The sequence below is a fragment of the Morus notabilis genome, unplaced genomic scaffold (assembly GCF_000414095.1).
Source record: "Morus notabilis unplaced genomic scaffold, ASM41409v2 Scaffold304, whole genome shotgun sequence".
Lineage (NCBI taxonomy): Eukaryota > Viridiplantae > Streptophyta > Magnoliopsida > Rosales > Moraceae > Morus > Morus notabilis.
The window spans coordinates 33,326-57,636 of NW_010366882.1; the positions used below are offsets into that span (position 1 = coordinate 33,326).

The 24,311-nt window shown below is 37.6% G+C and overlaps 1 protein-coding gene across 3 annotated transcripts in view; it reads left to right on the forward strand.

Annotated features, from left to right (window-relative positions):
* LOC21389528 (mediator of RNA polymerase II transcription subunit 34) overlaps positions 1 to 23,597 on the forward strand; it is a 33,686-nt gene extending 10,089 nt beyond the window's left edge. The window contains exons 2-20 of one of the 3 annotated variants that reach the window (XM_024174275.1): positions 1,619 to 1,839; positions 8,277 to 8,423; positions 8,524 to 8,739; positions 14,347 to 14,451; positions 14,576 to 14,680; positions 14,755 to 14,877; positions 15,337 to 15,425; positions 15,687 to 15,723; positions 15,801 to 15,834; positions 17,242 to 17,294; positions 17,365 to 17,442; positions 17,925 to 17,990; positions 18,632 to 18,698; positions 19,038 to 19,091; positions 19,913 to 20,020; positions 20,268 to 20,332; positions 20,966 to 21,044; positions 22,908 to 23,125; positions 23,332 to 23,597. In XM_024174275.1, coding sequence (XP_024030043.1) covers positions 1,619 to 1,839; positions 8,277 to 8,423; positions 8,524 to 8,739; positions 14,347 to 14,451; positions 14,576 to 14,680; positions 14,755 to 14,877; positions 15,337 to 15,425; positions 15,687 to 15,723; positions 15,801 to 15,834; positions 17,242 to 17,294; positions 17,365 to 17,442; positions 17,925 to 17,990; positions 18,632 to 18,698; positions 19,038 to 19,091; positions 19,913 to 20,020; positions 20,268 to 20,332; positions 20,966 to 21,044; positions 22,908 to 23,125; positions 23,332 to 23,508 — 2,042 coding nt within the window. In that variant the 3' untranslated portion in view covers positions 23,509 to 23,597. The remainder of the gene's footprint in view (positions 1 to 1,618; positions 1,840 to 8,276; positions 8,424 to 8,523; positions 8,740 to 14,346; positions 14,452 to 14,575; positions 14,681 to 14,754; positions 14,878 to 15,336; positions 15,426 to 15,686; positions 15,724 to 15,800; positions 15,835 to 17,241; positions 17,295 to 17,364; positions 17,443 to 17,924; positions 17,991 to 18,631; positions 18,699 to 19,037; positions 19,092 to 19,912; positions 20,021 to 20,267; positions 20,333 to 20,965; positions 21,045 to 22,907; positions 23,126 to 23,331) is intronic. The other 2 variants (XM_024174276.1, XM_024174277.1) reach the window with 2 other exon arrangements.
* The last annotated feature ends 714 nt before the right edge of the window (positions 23,598 to 24,311 follow it).

The following is a 24,311-nucleotide window of genomic DNA, read 5'->3' on the forward strand; positions in this document are numbered from 1 at the left end:
TTTCCCTACTAACAATTAAGGCCTTTAAAAAATTACCTTTTTGAGCAAGGGACCCTGTAGCAACAGTAGAAGAGCTTGTGGATTGGCTTATCATCTTTTGAAGAAGTTCAAGCTGCTCTTTGCTAAAGAGAATCGGTTCTAAGGTGCTGTTCTCACTGGCTAAAGATGCAATGTTGCCACGGCTTTCAATTGTTGAACGTGAGGGTTTCCAATCAGTAGGTTTCTCGTGAATCTTCCAACAAGTATCCCTTGTATGGCCTGTCTTCCAGCAATGTTCACACTAGGGTCTGCCTCCTCTTCTCACCTTGTTTTCTGTGTTGTTCAGTTGTGGTCCACGTACAGCAAGGGCTGATCCTTCAGTGGCTGCGGCTGTGGGCTGATTGTTTACTGTTCCCAGCACCACTTTCTTCCGGCTTTCTTCCCTCCTTACCTCCGAGAAGGCTTCTCTTAGACTTGGCAGTGGCTTTGTACCCAAAATTCTCCCACGGACTTCATCTAAATCTTTGTTAAGTCCCATTAGAAACTTAAACACTCGTTTCTTTTCAATAATCTGCCTATACCGATTTCCATAACTCGGACTCTCCTAAGTATACTCTTCAAACAAGTCTAACTGTTGCCAATAACGAGTAAGAGTATTATAGTATTGGGTAACAGAGGTTTCACCTTGTCGGAGATCATGGAGAATGGTTTCCACAGCAAATAGTTCAGAGGTGTTTTCTTTGCTGGAGTAGGTATCTTTGGCAGCATCCCAAATTTCTTTGGCAGTACTATAGAGAAGAAAATTTTCTCCAATATCTTTGATCATAGAGTTAATCAGCCAAGACATCACCATGCTGTCCTCAGCCCTCCAAGACCGGTATTTGGGGTCTTTTTCTCCTGGTGAAGTTGACAGGCCTGTGAGGTGGTCATCATTTCCTTTCCCACGAACAAACATGAGAACGGATTGTGACCACTGCAAATAGTTATGCCCGTTCAGCTTGTGGCTTGTGATTGGCAAAACTCCACTGCTGTCCGAGCCTCCATTGATCCCTGCCACTGGGGTTTCCTGACTGGAGGTAATTTTTGAAGTGGAGCTTCCACGGTTTGCTGCCATGCCATATTTGGCCATTGAATATTGGACTAAAGGAAGAAGGAATGAAAAGAAAATGAACTACTGGACAGAGTCAGAAACCAGGCTCTGATATCATAAAGAAATGAATGAAAAATTATAATACTTTTCATTGATTTGGAATGGTAAAAAGCTGCACTTATATACAAGAGATCAGGGAAAATAAAGGCTAATTTCTAGTCTAACGTAATCAGGAAATATCATGATATATTTCCTGATTTCCTAAATCAACTAAATAAGGAAAGATGATAGCTAGAGGCCTCTACAGCCTGTCAAATCTACAGCCTGTTACAGCTGTGAATGGGCTGAATAATCCGGATTTTTAACATATATTTCGGTCAAATATTGTGCTCGTAAAAAATTGAAGCTAAAAGGATTTGCTTTTGTTATCTTGTTGGATGCCTCGTGAACTCTACTATGTGAATGTTATTTGCTTCCACATATCACAAGCATTAGAGACACTATGGCCTTCTTATCTTGATGCATTTATGCTTGATATTTGATATTCAGAACAAATAAAGACGTTGCTTGAAAGGCAAGAGAGATTATATGAGAGACAATCTGAACTAAAGGCCCTGCTGGAAGCATCAAAAGGGTCTTTGCACCAGGTTAAAGAGGGTACTTCAACTACCGTGGAAAATTGGTCTGGGCCTTTTGCATGGGATTCTGAAGCTGATGATATTAGGTTCAATGTTTTTGGAATATCTACATATCGTGCCAATCAGCGAGAGGTAACTACCTTGTAGACATTTTTGTCTAGTTTCATTAGTCGGTCTTTAGCTTTTCTGTGTATCTGTACGGTTCCTTTAGCTCATATCAAGATACGGTATTGTACATAGACAACTTCTTATGAGGGGGGGAAAACATTGGGCAACTTCTCTAGGATTCAATTTTTCTTTTCCCCCCCTTGAACTTAATTTGAGTTTCTTCAGTGAGATGGTTTTGTTATGGTATACGATTCCAATTTCCAACCGATAAGATTCTTTTCCAAGTTTTCCATTTTTCAGTGATATAGTATTGTCAAAGTTTCGTTTTAAGTGTCTATGCATGCGATGGGGTTTCATTGGACTGTTTTAGTTTTGATAGGAGATTTTGGCCTTTGGATTCCTTTTGAGCTTTTCCTTGTAAGTTCTTCATTTCCTTCTGCTTGATTAAAAATCCTAATCATTCCACTTTTGTGCCATTCAATTTCATTTGGAAAAGGCGTGTTCCGTCTAAAGTTAAGTTCTTCTCTTGGTCATTTGCCTTTTGGAGGTTTAGTGCCTGTGATGTATGGTAAGGAAGCAAAACTTATCATTGTCTCTCATTGCATTGATGTGTAATGTCTGATTGGAATAGCGAGAACTGGAACGTTATTATTTGTGGAAAAAAATGAGGAAAAAATATTTTATTAATTCTAATAATTTACACAAGCCACTAAAGGGCTATATATATACACGAGTTAGATAAACTCATTGGAGAAAAGAACTTATCCCTAATTCTATTGTTAGCCCGTCACCTAGAATCTAGAAAATAGATAATCACATGATCCCTAGCCCTAGCCGGTCATAATCCTTAGGAGATAATGCTTGCTTCTAGAAGATAATGTTAAAGATAATGCGGCTATTTCCCACACTTCCCCTTCAAGCTGGTGAATAGGTGTCTCTCATTCCCAGCTTGGTTGTAATTTCTTGGAAGGTAGTACTATTAAGCCCTTTGGTGAAGATATTAGCTAGTTGATCTCCTGTAGGAACATATGGTGTGCAGATCAATCCACTATCTAGCTTTTCCTTGATGAAGTGTCGGTCCACCTCGACGTGTTTTGTTTGGTCGTGTTGCACTGGATTATGTGCAATGCTGATTGCTGATTTATTATCGCAGTAGAGTCTCATCGGCCCACTCCATTTAATCTTCAAGTCCTCCAATATGATCTTCAGCCATAACAATTCGCAGACTCCCTGTGCCATTGCCCTAAACTCAGCTTCTACACTTGATCGAGCTACAACATTTTGTTTTTTACTTCTCCATGTCACTAAGTTGCCTCTAAGAAATGTACAATATCCGGAGATAGACCTTCGATCCATGGGAGATCCGGCATAATCTGCATCCGTGTAAGCCTCAAGGACAAGTTCGGAGTTCCTCTTGAACATTATTCCCTTTCCTGGGTTAGCCTTTAGGTAATGAAGCACTCGGTAGGATGCTTGTAGATGGACCTCCTGGGGATTATGCATGAATTGGCTAATGATGCTTACGGAATATGTTATGTCTGGCCGGGTGTGTGCAAGATAAATGAGTTTCCCAACTAGTCTTTGGTACATTTCTCTGTCTACTGTTTGATCACCTGTGGCTTCTCCAAGTTTATGGTTCGCCTCTATAGGAGTTGCGGCTGGTTTACTAGCGAGAATTCTTGTTTCTCTGAGAAGATCCATGACATATTTCTGCTCTGAAATGAAGATGCCTTGTCTTGAATGTGCCACCTCAATCCCAAGAAAGTATTTCAACCTTCCCAATTCCTTAATCTCGAACTCTTTGATCAGGCGTTGCTTCAAGGCTTGTTTCTCCCCTGCATCGTTTCCTGTTACAATAATGTCGTCCACATAGACTATCAAGACTGTGACTCCCCCTGAATCCGAGTGTTTGATGAAAGAGGGTGTGGTCTCCCTGACTTTGCTTATATCCGGTGGCTAGCATCACTTTGGTGAATCTTCCAAACCAAGCACGGGGTGACTGTTTTAAACCGTACAATGCTTTCTTTAACTTGCATACTTTTTCTTTTTCAACTCCAACGAACCCAGGGGGAATGGTCATATAAATTTCCCCTTCCAAGTCCCCGTGAAGGAATGCGTTCTTCACATCATACTGTTGTAGGTCCCAGTTATAATTGGTTGTCAATGACAATAAGATCCTTATTGTGTTCATTTTTGTGACTGGCGCGAAAGTCTCTTGATAATCCACCCTATATGTCTGATTGTACCCTTTGGCAACTAGTCTTGCTTTGTAGCGCTCTAATGACCCATATGCCTTGAATTTTAGAGAAAATACCCATTTGCACCCACTGCTTTCTTTCCCCTCAGAAAGTCCGCTATCTCCCATGTTCTGTTTTTTTTCTAGAGCATCCATTTCCACTCCCATTGCTTTTCGCCATTCTTCCTTAGATAGCGCCTCAGACAAAGTGTTTGGAATAGCAATTTCATTTAGACTCGTAAGAAAGCTTTTATGTGATGGTGAAAACCTCGCAAATGATAAAAAATGAGATAGTGGGTATAATGGCCTCCTGGTACATTCGCGGATTCCTTTTCTTATAGCTATAGGCAATTCTTGGTTAAGTGTTTGAAGGTCAGGAGGTGAAGGTGGGTGTTCTACCAGTAAAGGCAAAGTAGGTTCAGAAACTGTTACCTCATTCTCAAGAGTCGGGTTGGAGATTTGGACTTGTGTAGATTCAAAGGCTGGGCCCCGTTTCCTTGAGTACGTCTTTCCTTGAGGGTGCTGCGGATTCCACAGGTTTAGGCGTGGGAGGATGGGATGATGAAGAAGAGGATGGTAGATCAAGAAGGAAAGAATCCTTATCTTCTATAATAGAAGGCTCCCTCTGAAGATAAGGTTGAGCAAAATATGGTTTTTCTTCTGCAAATGTGACATCGGCCGAGACAAAGAGCTTTTTGGTGGGTGGATGATAGCCTTTGTACCCTTTTTGTGTGGAAGAGTATCCTACAAAGACACATTTGACAACTCTAGGATCCAATTTTCCCCGATTGTTGCTGTGGACGTGACCAAATGAAGTGCACCCAAAAATTCTAGGTGTAAGGTTGTTGGTTGTATTGATGTCAGGATAGAATTTAGAAAGAGCTTCCATTGGACTTTTTGACCCTAAAACCCTTGAAGGAATTTGGTTTATGATATAGGTAGCGGTAAGAACAGCTTCCCCCTAATAGTGTTTTGGTATGTTATGATGAAACAAGAGTGCCCCGGTAGTGTTTAGGAGGTGACCATTTTTTCTTTCTGCAACCCCGTTTTGTTGTGGAGTTTTTACGCAAGATGACTCATGGATTCCTTCTTTTTGGAAAAAAAGGAGACAAGAACTGATTAAAGTAGTCTTTTGTGTTGTCAGACCTAAATCTCTTTATAATAGTACCAAACTGATTTTGAATCATCAAGTGGAAATTGGGAAAGATGTTACTCACATCGGATTTATTTTTCAGCAAAAGATCTAGGTAACTCTAGTACAATCATCGATAAAGGACACAAATCAACGTGAACCGGAGATATTTGGAGTAGTGGAAGGGCCCCAGATATCACTGTGGATTAGATAGAAAGGAGAAGAACATCTTTTATTACTAATAGGAAAGGAAACACGAGTGTGTTTTGCATACTCACAAATGTCACAATGAAATCCCCTAATTTCAAATCCCCTAAATAAAGAAGGAAACATAATTTTTAAAACTGCAAAAGGATGGCCAAGGTGGTGGTGGTGCAACCAAATGAGATCCCTTTTGGAGGAAGAAAAAAATGAGGATGTTAGGCTCTTCCTGATCATATGTGAAAAATTCGACGTCTCAAGGTGATAGAGTCCATCCTTTTCCTCAGCACGTCCAATCTTCTTCCCCGAACCCTGATCCTGAAACTCACAATAAGAAGGGTAAAACGTAACATGCCAATGTAAGTCTTTTGTAAGCTTTCGAATAGACACAAGGTTGGTTGACAGTTTTGGGACATGTAAAACATTTTTGAGGATAAGACTAGGTGCGATATGGACATCCCCTACCCCGGCTACTGTGGTTGTGGTTCCATCGGCAATCGTAATTTTTCTATTACTTGGACACGGGGTGTGAGTTTTTAATTGGTTTGAGGCATGTGTCATATGATCTGTAGCTCTCGAGTTTAAAATCCATGAATTCACAAACAATTTATCTGAAGCATTTAGTCCACAAGAGAATGAGTGCTTACCTGAGAGTGCCAAAGAGCAAGTGTTGGAGGATGGTTTCTCAAGGGTTCCCAGCAAGTTCCTCAATTTTTCTATCTCTTCATTATTCAACCCGCTATGGTCTTGAGTTTGAGCTTGATCTTGACTTACTTGGGAGGTCTTATATGCTTGGCCTTGTTGTCGTTGCTGTTGTCCTCCTTTATTTCCCCATTCATGGCTAGTTGTTGAAGGTTTTCCATGTAATTTCCAGCAGCCCTCTCTTGTATGTCGTGGCTTTTTACAGTGGGTACACCAGAGATCTTCTCGATTTGCTCCCTTTTTATCCTCCGTTTTTTCAGGTTCAGCTTTTGGTGGTTGTTCCAAGATGAGACCCCGTTGTTTGTTACTAGAGGTTGTGAGTGCAGATCCATCAACTGCTTCAGGTTCAAGCATCACTCCTCTGCGGCTTTCCTCAGCCCGGATTAAAGCTATTGCCTCTTCCAAGGATGGGATTTCCAACTTCCCTAGGATTTGGATTCGTATAAGATCAAATTCCGGGTTTAAACCTGTAAGAAAGTCATAAACTCGATGTCTTTCTATGAATCTTTTCACTGCCCCTGCACAGTCACTGCACTCCAGGTTAATTACCTTGTAATAATCTAGTTCTTGCCACTGGTTTTGCAAAAAATTAGCGTATTATGTTACAGTTTTACTTCCCTGTTTGGCTGCCGCTGTTTTGATCTTAATCTCGTAAATCAAAGCCGCATCACGGACCTTAGAGTAGGTTCTATGTGCAGCATCCCAAATCGCCTTTGCGGTTGGCAGAAACATGAATGTGTCGCTGATTTCAGGTGTCATGGAATTCCACAACCAAGACATGATCATGGAATCCTCTTCACCCCAGGCTTCAAATCCAGCATCTTCTTCCTTCGGTCCAGTCCCAAGTAAGTGACTAATTTTCCTTTTCCCTTTAGAAAAGTCCGAACCAAGTGGGACCACTTCAGGTAGTTTCTGCCATTGAGTCTATAGGCTGTCTGTATATTTTGGAAATCGCCTGAAGAACGCTGAATCTGTTCTTCCTTATGCTGTTGGGTTGCTTGAACCAAGGGAGTTGAAGAGGTTGTTTCTGACATCTCTGAATTTATTCGGATGTGGGATCACAAGAAAGAGGGTAATCCGCAAAACAAGAAACAAAAAAGAGGGTAATCCGCAAAGAAAAGGCAAATTCAGGAAAAAAATTGCGGAAGAAAAAAAACTGTAATGGGAAAAAAAAAGTAATTGCGATGAAGGCAATTTGGAGAAATTCGGCTATGAAGGCCGAGGAAAAAAAAATCAGAGAAATTCGGCTATGAAGGCCGAGGAAAAGAAGGCTTTATTTCTAGAAAAAAAAAAAGAAGCCCTATGGCTCTGATACCATGTGGGAAAAAAATGAGGAAAAAATATTTTATTAATTCCAATAAGTTACACAAGCCACTAAAGGGCTATATATATACACAAGTTAGATAAACTCATTGGAGAAAAGAACTTATCCCTAATTCTATTGTTAGCCGGTCACCTAGAATCTAGGAAATAGATAATCACATGATCCCTAGTCCTAGCCGGTCATAATCCTTAGGAGATAATGCTTGCTTCTAGAAGATAATGTTAAAGATAATGCGGTTATTTCCCACATTATTATTATTATTATTATTATTATTATTATTATTATTATTATTTTTAATTGTCGGGTGGCTCTCAAATATGGTGGAGGCTTTTGTGAAAATGAGGGTGATCTTTGGATCACTCAAAATACTGTATGTTTGCTAGCAAGTGTTTTTGCTATTTTAGAGGGAATTTTTTGATTTTTTGTGGGGTTGTGTGTTGGCTCTGTTTTGGGTCCTTCGGTTTGACAGGAACGAGAATTTCTTTGTAGATGCTCCCCAGGATGGTGAAGCTTTGTGGGATGAAGTCAGATACAAAGGTTCCTATGAGCTTCTACTTGTTAAGATTTTAGATATTTTCTTTTACTCCTTGTTAATCTAAGTTGGAAGGACATCGTTTGAGGAGTGTTTGTAAGGGCCTTTTGTTGCTTCTGTTCTGTAGTTGAGAGTTTTTATTATTATATTTCTTCGTAAAACTATTTCATTTGATTCAACTGGCAAAGGCCTTGAATTTTTGGAGTTTCTCACATTTATCTTCTTTCTTTTCTTTTTCATCTGGGAAGAATATTGCATGAGAGGTTAAACCTTTTAATCCATTATTCTCATCTGTACGTGTAGATTTACTGACATTGTTGTCAATTGATATCAGATCATCAATGCGATCATGAGTGGAAGAGATGTTATGGTTATTATGGCTGCAGGTGGTGGCAAGAGCCTCTGTTATCAGCTTCCAGCACTTCTTCGTAATGGAATTGCACTTGTTGTCAGTCCTTTACTTTCTTTAATACAGGATCAGGTGCTGTTTGTCTTGGTCTTTTCTTTTAAACAACGTAATATATTATAACCTCATTTTAAAAAATCTGAAGCAGTTTCCTTGACAATAACTGTGGTTTCAGGTGATGGGTTTGGCTGCTTTAGGCATTTCAGCAAATATGTTGACATCAACTACTAGTAAGGATGAGGAGAAGTTCATTTACAAGGCTCTTGAAAAGGGGGACGGAGATTTGAAAATATTGTACGTGACACCAGAGAAGATATCAAAGAGCAAGAGATTTATGTCAAAGCTTGAAAAGTGTCATCATGCCGGTCGTCTCTCTCTGATTTCGATTGATGTAAGTTCGGCTTCCTATAAGTAGTTCTGAAAGTTTTATGAATGGACTTCGGTAATCTTTTATTAAATCACTTAAGACTTAAATAGTCATACATACATAGGAAAGGAAATACTAAACCGCAAATCTAGGAACTAACATAACAAAAAAAAAAAAAATAAAGTACCTAGCCGAGAATCCCTTATTCTATGGCTAACCATCTAACTAACTTGATATTTCTAACACTCCCCCTCAAGTTGGTGCATAGATGTCAATCATGCCTAACTTGTTTACAAATGAGTCAAACATTGGTCTAAACAATCCCTTAGTTAGGATGTCTGCAAGTTGCTCTGTTGTTGGTACAAATGGGGTACAAATGAGTCCGGCCTCTAGCTTTTCTTTTATGAAATGCCTATCCACCTCAACATGCTTTGTTCTGTCATGTTGGACTGGATTGTGGGCTATGCTAATAGCTGCCTTATTATCACAATACAATCGTATTGGTAGTAGGACTTGTTGCTTTAACTCCTGAAGTACACGTTGAACCCATAATACTTCACACACACCATTGGCCATTGATCTAAACTCTGCTTCAGCAATGCTCCTTGCAACTACGTTTTGCTTTTTACTTCTCCAAGTAACGAGGTTGCCCCACACAAAGGTGCAGTATCCCGATGTTGATTTCATGTCTGTAACCGAACCAGCCCAATCCGCATTAGAAAAAACTTCAACTCTTCTGTCTTCCCCCTTTTTAAAGAACAACCCCTTCCCTGGACAACTCTTTAAGTACCTCAATACTCTATAAGCTGCCTCTAGATGTTCTTCACATGGTGAATGCATAAACAGGCTGATCATACTTACTACAAATGCAATGTCTGGACGAGTGTGCGACAAATAAATTAACTTTCCTACCAATCTTTGATATTGGGAAGTGTTTACCGGTACCCCTTGCTTTGCTTCTCCCAACTTTTTGTTTGGGTCTATTGGTGTGTCTGTTGGTTTACAGCCACTCATACCCGTTCCCTTTAGAAGGTCTAGGATGTATTTTTGTCGTGAAACAATGATGCCCTTTCTAGATCTTGCAATCTCCATACCTAGGAAATACTTCAGTTCTCCAAGGTCCTTGATTTCAAACTCCTTGGAAAGCCCCCCCCTTTTAAGTCTTTCCATCTCCACTAAATCATCTCTGGTGAGAATGATATCACCTACATACACAATCAGCACCGCTACCTTCCCTGCCTCAGAGAACCTGAAAAACATAGTGTGATCGGACTGAGATTGAACATAACCTTGACCTTTTATAGATCGTGTGAACCTATCAAACCATGCTCTTGGAGATTGCTTGAGTCCGTACAAAGATTTTTTTAACCTGCACACTTTTGACCCAAACTTGTCCTCAAATCCGGGGGGTGGTTCCATGAAGACTTCTTCTAAATCTCCATTAAGGAAGGCATTCTTCACGTCTAGTTGCTGCAATGGCCAATCCCGGTTCACTGCAATAGATAACAAAATCCGAACAATATTAAGTTTAGCCACGGGTGCAAAAGTCTCCATGTAATCCACACCATATGTTTGTGTGAATCCTTTGGCAACTAATCTAGCTTTGTATCTTTCAAGTGTTCCATTAGCTCGGTATTTGGTGGTGAAAACCCATTTGCAGCCCACTATTGATTTTCCCTTTGGCAACTCCTCTACTCTCCATGTCTTATTTTTCTCAAGAGCACTCATCTCCTTTAGAACCGCCTTCTTCCACTCTGGACTTTTTAAAGCATCCTGTATATTGTTAGGAATCTCCACAGAAGAAACATTAGTGGTGAAAGCAAAAAAACGAGGGGAAAGCCTTTTATAAGACACGAAGTTGGACATGGGATATTTGGTGCATGAGCGTTTTTCTTTTTGGATGGCTATTGGAATATCTAACTCACCAGACAACTCTGATTTTTGAATAGAGGACTCGACTTCAGGATTTTCTAGTTCTGAGTTAGATTCTTGGCAAGGCTGAGAGGCTTTGGTACCTGTCTTCCGATGAGGGAACTTTCTCTCATAAATATGTCCAAATACTTTCCCTGTTTGACTTCTATTTCCGTTGGTAGTTATTTGTTGAGATACTATGGGTGCAATACCTCTTTCCGAATTTTGAATTTCAATTGAAGAATCCTTTTGTTTTTGAATTTCAGATTCCTTGTTTTTCCCGTTTTCGGTTTCAACAGATTCTTCCTCCATGTTCGAATTCAAGTCCACAGAATTTGAGTTGTTTTCAAAATCCCTGATTAGTTCTGGATCCGAATTTGAAAAAATCTTGGGACTTGAATCCGAATTGTGGTGTTGGTTTTTAAAAATTTGTTGGTTTTCAGGAGAAGCAGTGATTTGTTCAATCCTGAGAAAATCCAGGGAATCAGGAATCTGTTCAAACCTGCAAGAATCCATGGTTGGTGAATCCAAGTGGTTGAGACTTTTAAAAAACGAATCTTCATGCCTATTCTCCCCCTGAAGATGAGCTGCAAAATATGGTTTGTTTTCAAAAAACAAAACGTCCATAGTGATGTATATTTTCTTTGAAACAGGGTCAAAACATTTAAAGCCTTTTTGATTTGTTGCAACACCAACAAACACGCGTTTGGTTGCTCGAGGATCAAGTTTTCCTCAGGTTTTATCTTGACTGTGAATAAACACAGTACAACCAAATACACGTAAAGGTAATGAAGAGAATATTCATGATGTTGGAAACGTTTTTTGAAAAAGGCTGAGTGGAGTTTGAAACTTTAAAACTTTTGATGGCAGACGATTAATCAAATAAATTGATGTTAAAACCGCTTCTCCCCAAAGATATTTTGGAACATTATTGGTAAATAACAGGGCCCGTGCAACTTCCAAAATATGTCTATTTTTTCTTTCAGCAACTCCATTCTGTTGTGGAGTATTGTTGCACGAACTCTGTTGAACAATTCTTTTTTCAGCAAAAAACTGTCCCAAAATATGTTTGAAGTATTCTCTGCCATTATCACTTCTAAACACTTGGATGTTAGTTTGAAATTGAGTTTGAACCATATGATAGAAATTTTTGAAAATTGATTCTACCTCAGATTTTTCCTTTAGTAAATAAACCCAGCTCAGTCTTGTATGATCATCAATTAAAGTAACAAACCATCTTTTTCCAAAACATGTTGAAACTCGATATGGACCCCATATATCACTATGTATTAATGAAAATGGTTTTGAAGGCTTGTATGATCGTGGAGAATAGGATGCTATATGATGTTTTGCCAATGCACAGATTTCACATTGAAAATCAGAAGGATTCTTATTCTTGAATAGATTCGGAAATAAATGTTGCAAATAATAAAAACTAGGACGACCTAATCTAAAGTGCCACAAATATATCTCATTGTTACTAGAAACGGAAATAGACTTCAAACAGGTTCCTTGGACTGTTTTATTTGATTGAGATCCTTCGTCTAGAAGATAGAGACCTTCACACTCTCTAGCATTGCCAATCATCTTCCCCGAGACCATTTCCTGAATTCACAATGAGATGGGAAAAAATTAACATGACATTTTAAGTCATGAGTTAATTTGCTAATTGACACAAGATTACAGGTTAGATTAGGGACATGCAGCACGTTGGAAAGAATAAACAATGGTGAAATTTTGACAGTTCCTATTCCTTCTATGGCTGAAAAAGAGCCATCTGCAATTTTTACTTTCCTATTTCCTGCACATGATTTATAGGATGAGAAAATACTTGAACAACCTGTCATGTGGTCAGTTGCCCCAGAATCAATAATCCAAGAACAATTGGATTTGACACATGAGAAAGAAAGAACATGACTATTACCGGTTTGAGCAAAGGAACAAGACGGACTACCTGAAAATTGTGGAGATTGAAACAATTTAACAAGATGTTCTAATTGTTCCTTCGTGAATGGAGATGATCCTGAGTTAACTTGTGGTTCTTGAGAATTCTCAGCCACGGTCTAAAGAGCCCTTTCGGGTCACTTCTTTCCTCCTGGTGGCTTACCGTGGATCTTCCAGCATGTCTCACGGGTGTGCCAGAATTTTTTGCAGTAATCACACCAAGGCTTCTTTCTTCTGTCTTGATCTCCTTCTGTTGATCGTGCAGCCAGTGCATATCCTTCTTGTTTAGATCTGTCCTGTAGTCCAAAATTCCCAAGCATGATCTTCCTTCTGCCTTCTTCCATCCTAACTTCTGGAAAAACCTCACAGATGGACGGTAGTGGCCTTCGCCTGAGAATTCTCCCCTTGACTTCATCAAGACTCTTATTCACACCTGCGAGGAACATGTAAACACGATCACTTTCCTCTCTCTTCTTGAATCTCGCACAATCCTGGCTATTTTCCCATTGATCATCATGACACTAATCCAGTTCTTGCCATAATGTCACCATTTCATTATAGAAGTCTGTCACGTCTCGATCTCCTTGCTTTGCTTGCCAAAGTTTCGTTTTTATCTCGAAAATTTGAGATGAATTTTTGAGATCAGAATATGTCTCCCGGATTGAATCCCACACCTCCTTGGCTGTCGGTAGGAACATATGAGGCTTGACAATTGCTGGTTCCATCAAGTTGAGAAGCCACGCAGTCACCAATGAGTTCTCCGATCTCCATGTCTTGAAGTGTGGATCTGTCTCCCCTGGGTTTTTTTCTTCTCCAGTCAGATGTCCCAATTTCCCTCGACCATCAATGACGAGCTTGACCGATTGTGCCCATTCCAAGTAATTTTTTCCGTTTAGTTTGTGAACGGAAATTTGCAAGGACATGGCTGCTCCTAGTTGGTCAGCACTGCTGCTTGTCGTAGTCATATAAACTGTCCCCAAAGTTTTTGCTGTGACCGTCGACCATGTTGGTTTTCCAGTACCAGTTTTCTCCATCACGGTATTTTTGTGTTTCTATAGAGCTGAGGCTCTAATACCATGAAAGTTTTATGAATGGACTTCGGTAATCTTTTGTTAAATCACTTAAGACTTAAATAGTCATACATACATAGGAAAGGAAATGCTAAACCGCAAATCTAGGAACTAACATAACAAAAAAAACATAAATAAAGGACCTAGCCGAGAATCCCTTATTCTATGGCTAACCATCTAACTAACTTGATATTTCTAACAAGTTCAGATATGTAATATGATTTAAAACCATTTTCATCAATTTGAGAATCTCGTTGCTGTCAATTCTTGATTCTTTGGTATTCTGACATATTAAATAGTTTGAGCTATGCCTTGACCAGCATGTTTCATGTGGAGCCTAATGACTTATATTACAGTCTATAGTCAAAATAATCCTTCAGTTTCTCAGTTTCAATTGAAATACAAATACAACTATATACATGCATATGTGTGCGTGCACACTTTTGACTAAGGGTTTACCATTTTCCTTTGATATGTGGCCTTTCCGGAATCCTAATGTTTTAGTTGAGAGGAGAGCTTCTTTCCGGCATCTGTTGACAGAAATGATAGATGGGGATGGCGTGAAGAAAGCAAATCAAATGCATTTTTTGTTCTTTATTGTTTTTAGTAGCATTTCTGTTTCCTATTTTCTAAGAAACGAAAATAAAGGGAAGCAACTAGAATACATTGTCCGGCTTAGTGTTTAATGTCATGGATTACTTCGCAGGAGGCGCATTGCTGCAGCCAGTGGGGTCATGATTTTCGACCTGACTACAAAAACCTTGGTATCCTCAAGACCCAATTTCCCAAAGTTCCTGTGATTGCTCTGACTGTATGTCTTTTTTCTGCCTCTTTTATCTTTTTTATTGAAAAGGAGCCAAGATGCAGTATGCATTGGCTTCTTGTTATTATCCTGTTTTATTTGTTAAGTATGTGAGTTGCCTCATATTCCACAGGCAACTGCTACGCAGAAGGTACAGAACGATCTGATGGAGATGCTCCACATTTCAAGATGCGTCAAATTTGTCAGCACAGTCAACAGGCCAAATCTCTTTTATATGGTATATAGTTTTGTTTATTCACATCGGATTTTGATTCGCACCATGAGCTTGAATTCTGAGTTTCCAAACTGCAGGTACGAGAAAAATCTTCAGTTGGCAAGGTGGTTATTGATGAAATTGCTGAATTCATTCAAGAATTTTATCCAAATAACGAATCTGGGATAGTTTACTGCTTCTCTAGAAAGGAATGCGAACAGGTCAGTGTCTTTTGTGCAGTCTTTTCTTTCGTTGAAATATGTTATTTATTGTTATAATTATGCTTAAATATGGTTCCTAGATTGAGTTAAAAACAGTTTGACATTTGGAGGTGAAATTCAAAAGTCTTTGGGTTTTCATGTAGTTTCATGATCAGATTCTGGTTAGAAGGCATTGATAATGCTAGTTACTAGTTAGTCTTGTAAATATCAATAGGCTTGCTTTCTAGTCTACCCTTTTATCACTGATATGTGACACCTTAAATTTAATCCTGAAAATTCACATGAAGGCTCATCAGCCACTACTGTTAAACATGTAAGTCTGTTTTATAAGATAGATGGTAGAAATGACTTGCTAAATGTTAAAAATTGTAGAACTGATTTTGCATGCTGTCATCCTGTACTGAAGGGGTTATATTTGTAAAGTTACTTATAGCCTCATTCTATTGTTAAAAATTATAGGTTGCGAAAGAGCTGCGGGCAAGAGGAATTTCAGCTGAATACTATCATGCAGATATGGACGTGAACGATCGTGAGAAAGTTCATACCCGGTAAGGTCATGGTTCTGATCCTTAAGATATGATCTTTTCTGAATAATGAGAGCATCAAGTGATGATAATTCTTCCAATACTCTGCTGCAAACTTATAATTCTTTTGGTGGGAGAGTTACATTGAGATCCCAAATTCTTTCAGAGTGTCATATGATACAATAAAGACCCTTAGAAATGCGAAAGATTGTAAATAATTGGCTGGTATGCATTTTCTTTCATTCATATAATTTCTAACTGCGTGGTGTATGTTTTATGACGCAGGTGGAGCAAGAACAAATTGCAGGTCATTGTCGGCACGGTATGTCATGCAGTTGTCTTTTTTCTTTTCCAATTCTAAGTTTTGTCTTCGTTTGATAACCTGAAGTTTCATTTCAGGTGGCATTTGGCATGGGAATCAATAAACCAGATGGTTAGTAATTTAAAACTAGCTGTCTTATTTTTTCTATAGTGTAATTTCTGAGGACATCCTACTTTTCTGAGTATGATTGCAAATGCTATTTTAGGTCCACAATAAAAATAAAACTATACTGTGAAATCATGCACGGTGGATTCAAACCATAAATTTGGATTGTTTCCGGAAGATATGAACACAGTATTCGTTTGACTCTCCGGTTAATGAGGAAAGGGATATTAAAATCATAAGCATGTTTAAGTTCTTTTTTTTTTTTTTGTTGGGTGTGGGGGGGTGCTAGTGGTATGTCCCACAAATGGTCCTTGAGGTTTACCCTCAATCATATTTTGGTCCCTGACTTTGAAAACATGCCACGATTGGTCCCTGAGGTTTTACTATGTTTTAGTTTCGGTCCTTCCGTTAACTAGCTGTTACATGTTTGACTTAATCTGTGTAAATTACGGGCCAAAATTGGAAACAACTAAAATTTACGGTCTATATGTGGATATTAGCTTTTGTTTTTTGTATTGATGTTTCCAATTTTGTTCCCTAATTTTCAAAGATTTTGTTAAATATTTAACATCTAGCTAATAGAAGGACTAAAACTGAAACAGAGTAAAACCTCAGAAACCAACTGTGGGACATTTTCAAAGTCAAAGACCAAAGTGGGTTTGAGAGCAAACCTCGGGGACCATTTTTGGGATTAATCCTTTTTTTTTTTTTGGGTGTGGGTGCCTAGGGGGGAAGGTTTTGATTAATTTTTTCCCTCTTTTATTTGCCTTCGTACGGAACACTTGGAAAAAGAACTATAAAGGACAGCATATTATGCATATAAAGTCAAGTTAGATATTTTGATCTAGACTGTTAGGAAATTAGAATATTGAATATCTAATGGTGGGTGAGACCTTGTTGCATGGTTGTCTCAGGGAAAAGTTTTTTCTTTCTTCCAACATTGGGAGTTGGGAAGAGTATCCAACAGCTGCCTATTCCAATACAACAGCCGTGATATATATATATATATATATACATATTTTTGCTTTTTTTCTTTTGCTATCAAAAACTTTTAGAAACCAGATGTGTGTCTATGCATGCAAACACAGTCTTCGCATGTGAAGCTCTTTTTGTTTTTTTAACAAGAATCAATAAGCTTACACATACAATTTGTATTTTCTTTTCCTTCCCAATTCCCACCTCTTGTATAGCAATTTCTGCAATTTGAAATTTATAAGCATGGAAGTAATTTTTTTCTTGAGATTCAATGTAAGCAGTTGTTTATTGTCATTCCTTTTTATTCTTCTCTCTTGCAAAGCCCCTTTTGGGGATTTTAATTTTGTATATGTATGTTTAGCTATTTTCTGTTTCCTGTTGTACGATGTGTAGTAATTTTTATAATACATTGATTTAATACTCAGTAGCTGCTTGTAGTCAGGTTTGTCATCCATCACAGCTTGAGTAAATCAATGGAAACATACTACCAGGTTTTTCCACCTTTCAAGCTCGACTAAATTATTAGCAACTTTATTCATCCCATAACAAATTTTGCCTCAGGAAAGTGGTCGAGCTGGACGAGATGGTCTCCCTTCTCAGTGCCTACTTTACTTTCGGCCTGCTGACGTTCCTAGGCAGGTAAAGTTTTTTATGCAAAGAAGCAACGAGAGTACTCCAGACACTGTAGGAGTTTAAACTTTTCTAGAGAAAAATTTAAGGAAAATATGCGAGGAAGATTGAAACTGAAAAGTCTAGAAATTCATTTAATCGAATGACAATCTGAAAATTGTGGAAACTGCAGAAAAATGGACTGTTAGAACTTATACCCATCATAATCATTAGCTCCTCACAACACCACTGCCTGATTCATTTAATCGAATGATGCTAGCATTTCCCCCAAAAACTCGAAACTCTGGTAAGCCACGCTAAATAATGACTCCAGAAAAAATAAATGAAAAAAAAACACTATAATGACCGACCTCCTAACAACCAAACTGTATTTTGCATTTCCCACGATCCCACAGAGTTTAGTTAATTTGTTGCGTCAATTTTCTTTTAACATATAGTTTTATCGTAGAATTTCTTATACTATGTTTCTAACCTTTGAGCATTATTTGCAGAGTTCAATGGTTTTCTATGAAAATTCAGGACTGCAGAATCTTTATGACATTGTCCGGTATTGTCAGGTAATATGCATCTCACATTTTTCACCAGTGGCTTTTTACCTTTTTTTTGTTTGTTTTTTATTTGAGTGAAATTAAAATGATTACCGTTCTATTTCTTGTTTGTAAAAGATGTAAAAGTTTTCTTGAAATTGACTTATTTTTGTAGTTGCTGAACATGTGCTAGCTATAATTTCTTAAATTATATTTTAATTGAGTTTCTTTGCTGCGAAACCTCAAATTTGAGATATTTAGCATTGCTATAGGCAGAGAGAACGAATCTGTGGAAATTTGACTTTCCCTGCTGTCCTTTGTTGCTGTTGTTAACTTATAATCTAATATAAAATCTCATGTATAGTAGAATAATCTAATATAAAATCTCATGTATGGTAGAAGAATATAATTTTGATATAAATGTACTTTTGTTAGAAAATTGCATACTTGTATTTTTTATTTACCTTTTTTATGACTGTTAATATTCCATTCATGCTTTGATGTATCACCGTAATTCTGTCTCCTCTTTGCTGTCCTACGAGCTATTGTTTCTCAAGTTTTTGTCTTGGACTCGTAATTCATTTATACAAACTTGTGCCATGCATATGGTTAATCTTTATAAAAGAAGATACTTAACTTCAGTTCTCACTGGCCTCTCTTTCTTATTGCAGTCTAGAAGACAATGCCGTCGAAGTTCAATTTTCCGACATTTTGCTGAGCCACTACAGGACTGTAATGGTACCATATGTTATAACTTGTTGCTCTACATGTCCTATAAATATAGTGAACTGCTATCTTTTGGTAAACAAAATGTCAATTGAGGGGCTAGTATTCAAACATCACAATTCACGAGAAACTTTTCAAGGTGTCGGTAGAAATCTATTCTCTGGGCTTGCCTTGTTCTGCCCTATGATATAGTACTGGTGGTGAGAAATATTGTTGTAAATTGTATTTTGATTTTCGCAGATTTCTGAAGAGTTGACCTCCATGTTTGTACATTGTTTACATGCGTACCAGATTTCTCTATTGGTAATAATTGGTTATTCGAGAACTTAATTGCCATTTGTATTATCCCAGGGATGTGTGACAACTGTGCACTATCAAGTGAGGCTACAGAAATGGATGCCTCTTGTATGGTTCTTTTACCTTTTCTTAAAATATTTTATGAATTATTATATCAATCAGCTATTATCTACTTAGCAATCATTCTTTTTGTTCTCCTTGGCGTCTCCTTGTGTGTTTACTCCAGTTACTGCATTATTTTTTTCTATGACCGTAATTACTAAGATCACCAGTTATCTTTAGTCGTCATTATCATAAGTGTAAATATTCAAAGGAAACCTTGGTCATTGGTTTGAGCATCAAATTAACTGCATAAATGAGATGGATTAACTTGGTTGCCACTTCTTTGATCCTCACGATTTTGAGATCCCGAATTTCGACCGCCTTATTTCTTTATCCGCTTATAAAATAATAAGAAATAATTTATTTTTCAGTAATGTTTATCTTCTTGAATTACATGTATGTAAACTATCCAACTTTGGAGAAAATATGGACTAAATGTCCTTGAGTCTACAGTACTGGAATGCCCGGTTTCTTTGACTTTGTAGTACTAGTATTCGTAGTGCAAATGGAAACAATGTAAAGTCATGGGATGGAATCTTAATGATGGAACTCGTATGCTCCTCATATAAACGTCAGGGACTCATGGGTAACATATGAGTGGCATACTTCTGTGGCTTCTACTTTTGGATGGTGTTGTTTCCATTAGATTCTGTCCTGCAGATTAATTTCTTATATTGTGATGCATGCATGTGGTGATAAGATATGTAAATTTTCTCTTTGATTATTTTATTTCAAAGTTGGCTGTTTAGAGTATTCTTCATTAAATTTTTCGATTACAGATCTAGCATGATGATGTCGAGCTGTGTGTATGTGGGGATTCTTTTCAGGTTATGCAAAGCTTATAATTTCTTTGCTGCAAGATGTACAAGAGAATGATCAGAGATTGACAATGTTGCAGCTGGTCGATAAAATTAAATCTAAGCACAAGGAAGTAGGTGGGTCAATCATTTTCAGTATATCTACTATGGATGGCTAGATAAAAGCTGATGCAGGCGTTCAACATTGTCGTGCATTATTATTTTTCTTAGATGATGAAATGACTTTGCTTTTAGCAAATTTTATTGTTGAATATGGTTGATTAAACATTTGCACCACTCCATTTGTGTGTCTGTGCCCTTCTTAGAGCTGTTGCCTATTATTTTTTTCTCATATTACTCAATCTTGGTGGCCTGAATTTCTCAGGTCCCGACTTAAAGAGAGAAGAAATGGAACAACTTGTCATACAGCTTATCTTAGATCGTGTTTTGGTATGAGTTTTGACTCTTTACACCTTAAGTCTATTTAATAATAATAATAATAATAATAAAAAGAAAAGTTCTCATGTCCTGATAAGTTTTCCGAACTTTGATTGATGATGATTAGTAAAACAAATTTGCGAAATGCTTAGACGGTGTAATTTTTTTTCTGTGATTCATTAAATTTCGATATTTGAGTTGAAATTCACTTGTTTTGATAAGAACAATTAGTAGACTTGACACTGTATAGGAAGAACATAATCTATGAAACACAAAAATAGAAATGTAAGATTCATATACCTTCTATGATCTGACATGCCTCACTTTGAAATTTGGTAAAAATCGATGATTCTTTTTGTTATAAATGAGTCGTTTTTAGGAACATTATCAAAATTGAAAAGGAAAAAAAAGAGGGGGAATCGAATATAAAACATGAATAAAATCCTCATAATTGCAAGGCCCATGGAAAAACAGTTTTCTGAAGTCAATAGAGGCCATAAACTGTATAGCCCTTTTAGTTGATTCACTAGTGTAATTTTGTGGTTTATTTTCTTAGTCGACTTCTTTTCTTGAAGCTTTGCTAGGGCAACCATGTCCCAGGCTTTGTCTGTATCTGATACAGAACCATTTCTGTTCTTGATGTAGAAAGAAGAATTTCAGCATACAGCTTATGCCACAAATGCGTATGTTACGATAGGACCGCTGGCTAGGCAAGTATTGCAAGGTAAACGTCACCATTTCACTGTCAATTTCTCATATTGCTAAATATTATTCTGTTTTGGTGCAAACTCATGCTGCGATATCCATTTCACTGTTTCTATTATAGGACTTAAACATCCTTTGACCATACCAGGACGGGTCTCGTAAGAGATGTATGACTACCGTCCTGGTAAGGTATCAATTTCTATCAATTACCATGTTATTTTCACTCAGTATTTTACTAGCCTGAATCATAAACGTCAGAGTACTCTTCTGGAGTAATGCGGTTTGATTGCCTTAACTCCACTCTGGATAAAGAAATGTTGAAGTTTCGTAACACCGATCCTAGTTAACTTTATGAAGATATCTTTTTCAAACATATACATATAAGTATAGATATGTTATGCACGTCCATGCATGTATTCTTTTTAAAAAAAATATATATATAATAATAAGAAAAACACCTTTATTGATACGGATCAATTACAGGTACAAGAGGATAAGGTATCCTCAAGAATAAAAAAGTAAACAATACAAAAACAAAAAGCAATCTGATCAAAGAAACTTAAAAATCATCTCCCTATCAAAGTAAACAATAAAAAAAACAAAAAGCAATCTGATCAAAGAAACTTAAAAATCATCTCCCTATCACATCTTTCCAATTCAAAACAACCAAAGAAAATGGAAAACCCTTGAAAGCTTTGTCTGACGAAGCCCATAAAGAGGCTGAGTATTTGGCTTTCTTGGAAATATCAGCAATATCCAGCACCTTCTCCTCGAAAATTCTAGAATTCCTTTCCATCCATAAAGTCCACAGAAACAAAAAGTACCATACTTTTCCTAACACATTTGCCATCTTGTTGAAACCCAAACCCGACGAACTTTTCACCTTCGGCGAAGTACAATGAGCTGGAGTAACCTAGTAAAACCAGCTTCCAGTAATAATTTTTGCAAACTGATCTAGCTACAGTGCAATGAAGCAATAAGTGGTCTATGGTTTTTTCATTACCCCTGCAAAGGACACACCAGGATGGAGAAAGAACAATATCGGGGTTTTTCCTCTGCACCCTGTCACAGGTATTAAATTGACTTTAATTTTATAGGGGACACTGGATTTCCAACTGAGTTGAAACGGTTCAAATACTGAGTTATCATTTCTGTCAACTAATGAAGTCAAAAAGGAAGACACGAAAAACCATCAGGATCACACAACCACACCCAAAGATCAGGAGAGGGTGGTCTAAAAGATAGAATTTGTAGTAGAGAATGCAAATCCTCTACCTCTCAGTCATTGAGCCTTCTCCTAAAACCAAGATTCCAATTTGGATAATTATTGCTGGACAATGAAAAAATTTGTGAAATAAGAGCATTAGGAAGGTCAGTGATTCTGAACAGACCAGGGAACAAAGATTCCAAAGACTCGGTACTCACACCATTTATCTTCCAAAACAAGGTTCTAGTTCCATCCTCAACTCTCAATTTAACATTTTGAAGGAAGACATTCAGCCCCTGAGAGATAAATTTCCATGGATTCCTAAAAGAGCCTCTAGTCACTAAGTTTGAATCCCAACCGTTCGACTGCAGCCCATACTTATGATTTTAGCCTACAAAGAGTTCTGTTCCAAAGGAAATCTCCACAGCCACTTGCCTAGAAGAGTCAAGTTCTTCCAATACCCAAACCGCCCTTTCCTTGCTTTTTGTCACAATGTCCCAAGCCACCAAGCTTCTCAGCGTCTATAGTTGGTAGGATTGAATTTAAAAGGGGTAATTTAAATTCATCTTCCATAAGTCGCAAATATGTACGTTAATATATTATCTTCTTGCGATGCTTTTGACACTAATAGCTAGTCTCCAATTGAAGTTGTTGATCTTGCGGTTTTTCTTATAGGGAAGAGAAATGTCACGCTTGAGATTTGCAGCGGACAGAAGAAAGTAGCTCGTGGGAAATCAGTCAAACACAGTCTTGCATTCTCCGGTTTGGAATTAAAGCTTGACGAGTTGCGGAAGGAACTCTCTTCTATTCATGGAGGAATATTTCCCCATTCTATTTTGTCTACTCAACAAATCAACATGTTAAGTGCCCAGAAACCAAATTCAATGGAAGAGGCAAGTTTTACTACCCCAATCTCTTATTCTTTTTTTTTTTCGTTTTCGATTAAATTTTTTAGTCATCTCAGACTTCTACATGTGAATTTTCCACTTCTGTATGTGAAACAATTGATTTTTATTACTCTCTCTCTCAAGTATTCCAATGCGTGCAAAGTGGGAATTGATCGGTTTGCTGATCAATAAAAAATGTGTCTTCCCTGCAGTTGGAGAAGATCATTGGAAAACTGAAGACAGAGAAGTATGGTAGTAAAATTCTTGAACAAATAAGGAAATACGCAGATTTGAACGAGTTGAAAGAACAAGGGAGTGAAGAGAGAGCAACGAAGAGGTTAAAAACCAAAAAGGCTCTGGTTGTTATCGAGAGTAGTGATGAAGAATGAAGATTGAAGACGCTTAGTGGGATCCTTTCTGAGCTCTTTTCTTCTCTAACCCTTTTAGGTTCTCTTTTTGTTTTTTGACATTTTTTTGGTCCGAGTCATTGGATGATGGCCAAAAAAAAAAAAAAAAAATGAAGAGCCTTTGCGCATGTTGATATTCTGTCTTGTCTTTGTTCTAAAATTAGTTATTCGGGTCATCGGGTGGATGTTAATTAATTCGGTTAATAGTCTTCCGAATTTTGCCCTCATTATCAGTTTGGTTGCGTTATCCGTCAACCTTTAAATGGAAATTGGTCACATGAGGATTAGTTGATATACGTGCATAGTGTGGAGGCAATTTGAGGGTGGGTCTATAGAATATCATTTATATGGGGTTGGTATTAAATTTATTATTTTTGCATTAAAGTTTGGAAAACACCATTTTACGATAGAAGACAAAATATTTACTAGTAAAATCGCTCTCTTCTCCCTTCTCTCTAACTGTTGCCGACCATTATCATCTTATCACCAAACACAGCTGCTGACGGTTCTCTGTTTGTGCTGATCTCACGTTTAAAATCCCTAGTTGTTAGAGGAAATCTAATTATGATTAAAAATTTGAAGGACTCGCTTGTTTTATGTGTTTAAAATTACTGGTTTTGGTTCAAACAATATATTCTCTCTTAAAAAATTTGAATTTAAACGGTTCTGTTACAACGTTCTCTTATAAAATTTGAATTTTGATTCAAACAACTGTATTAAACCCATGTGCTAAACGGGCACTAAGAATGTGGCTTAAGTTTCAGTCTCAAGGGGAGACATTGTGC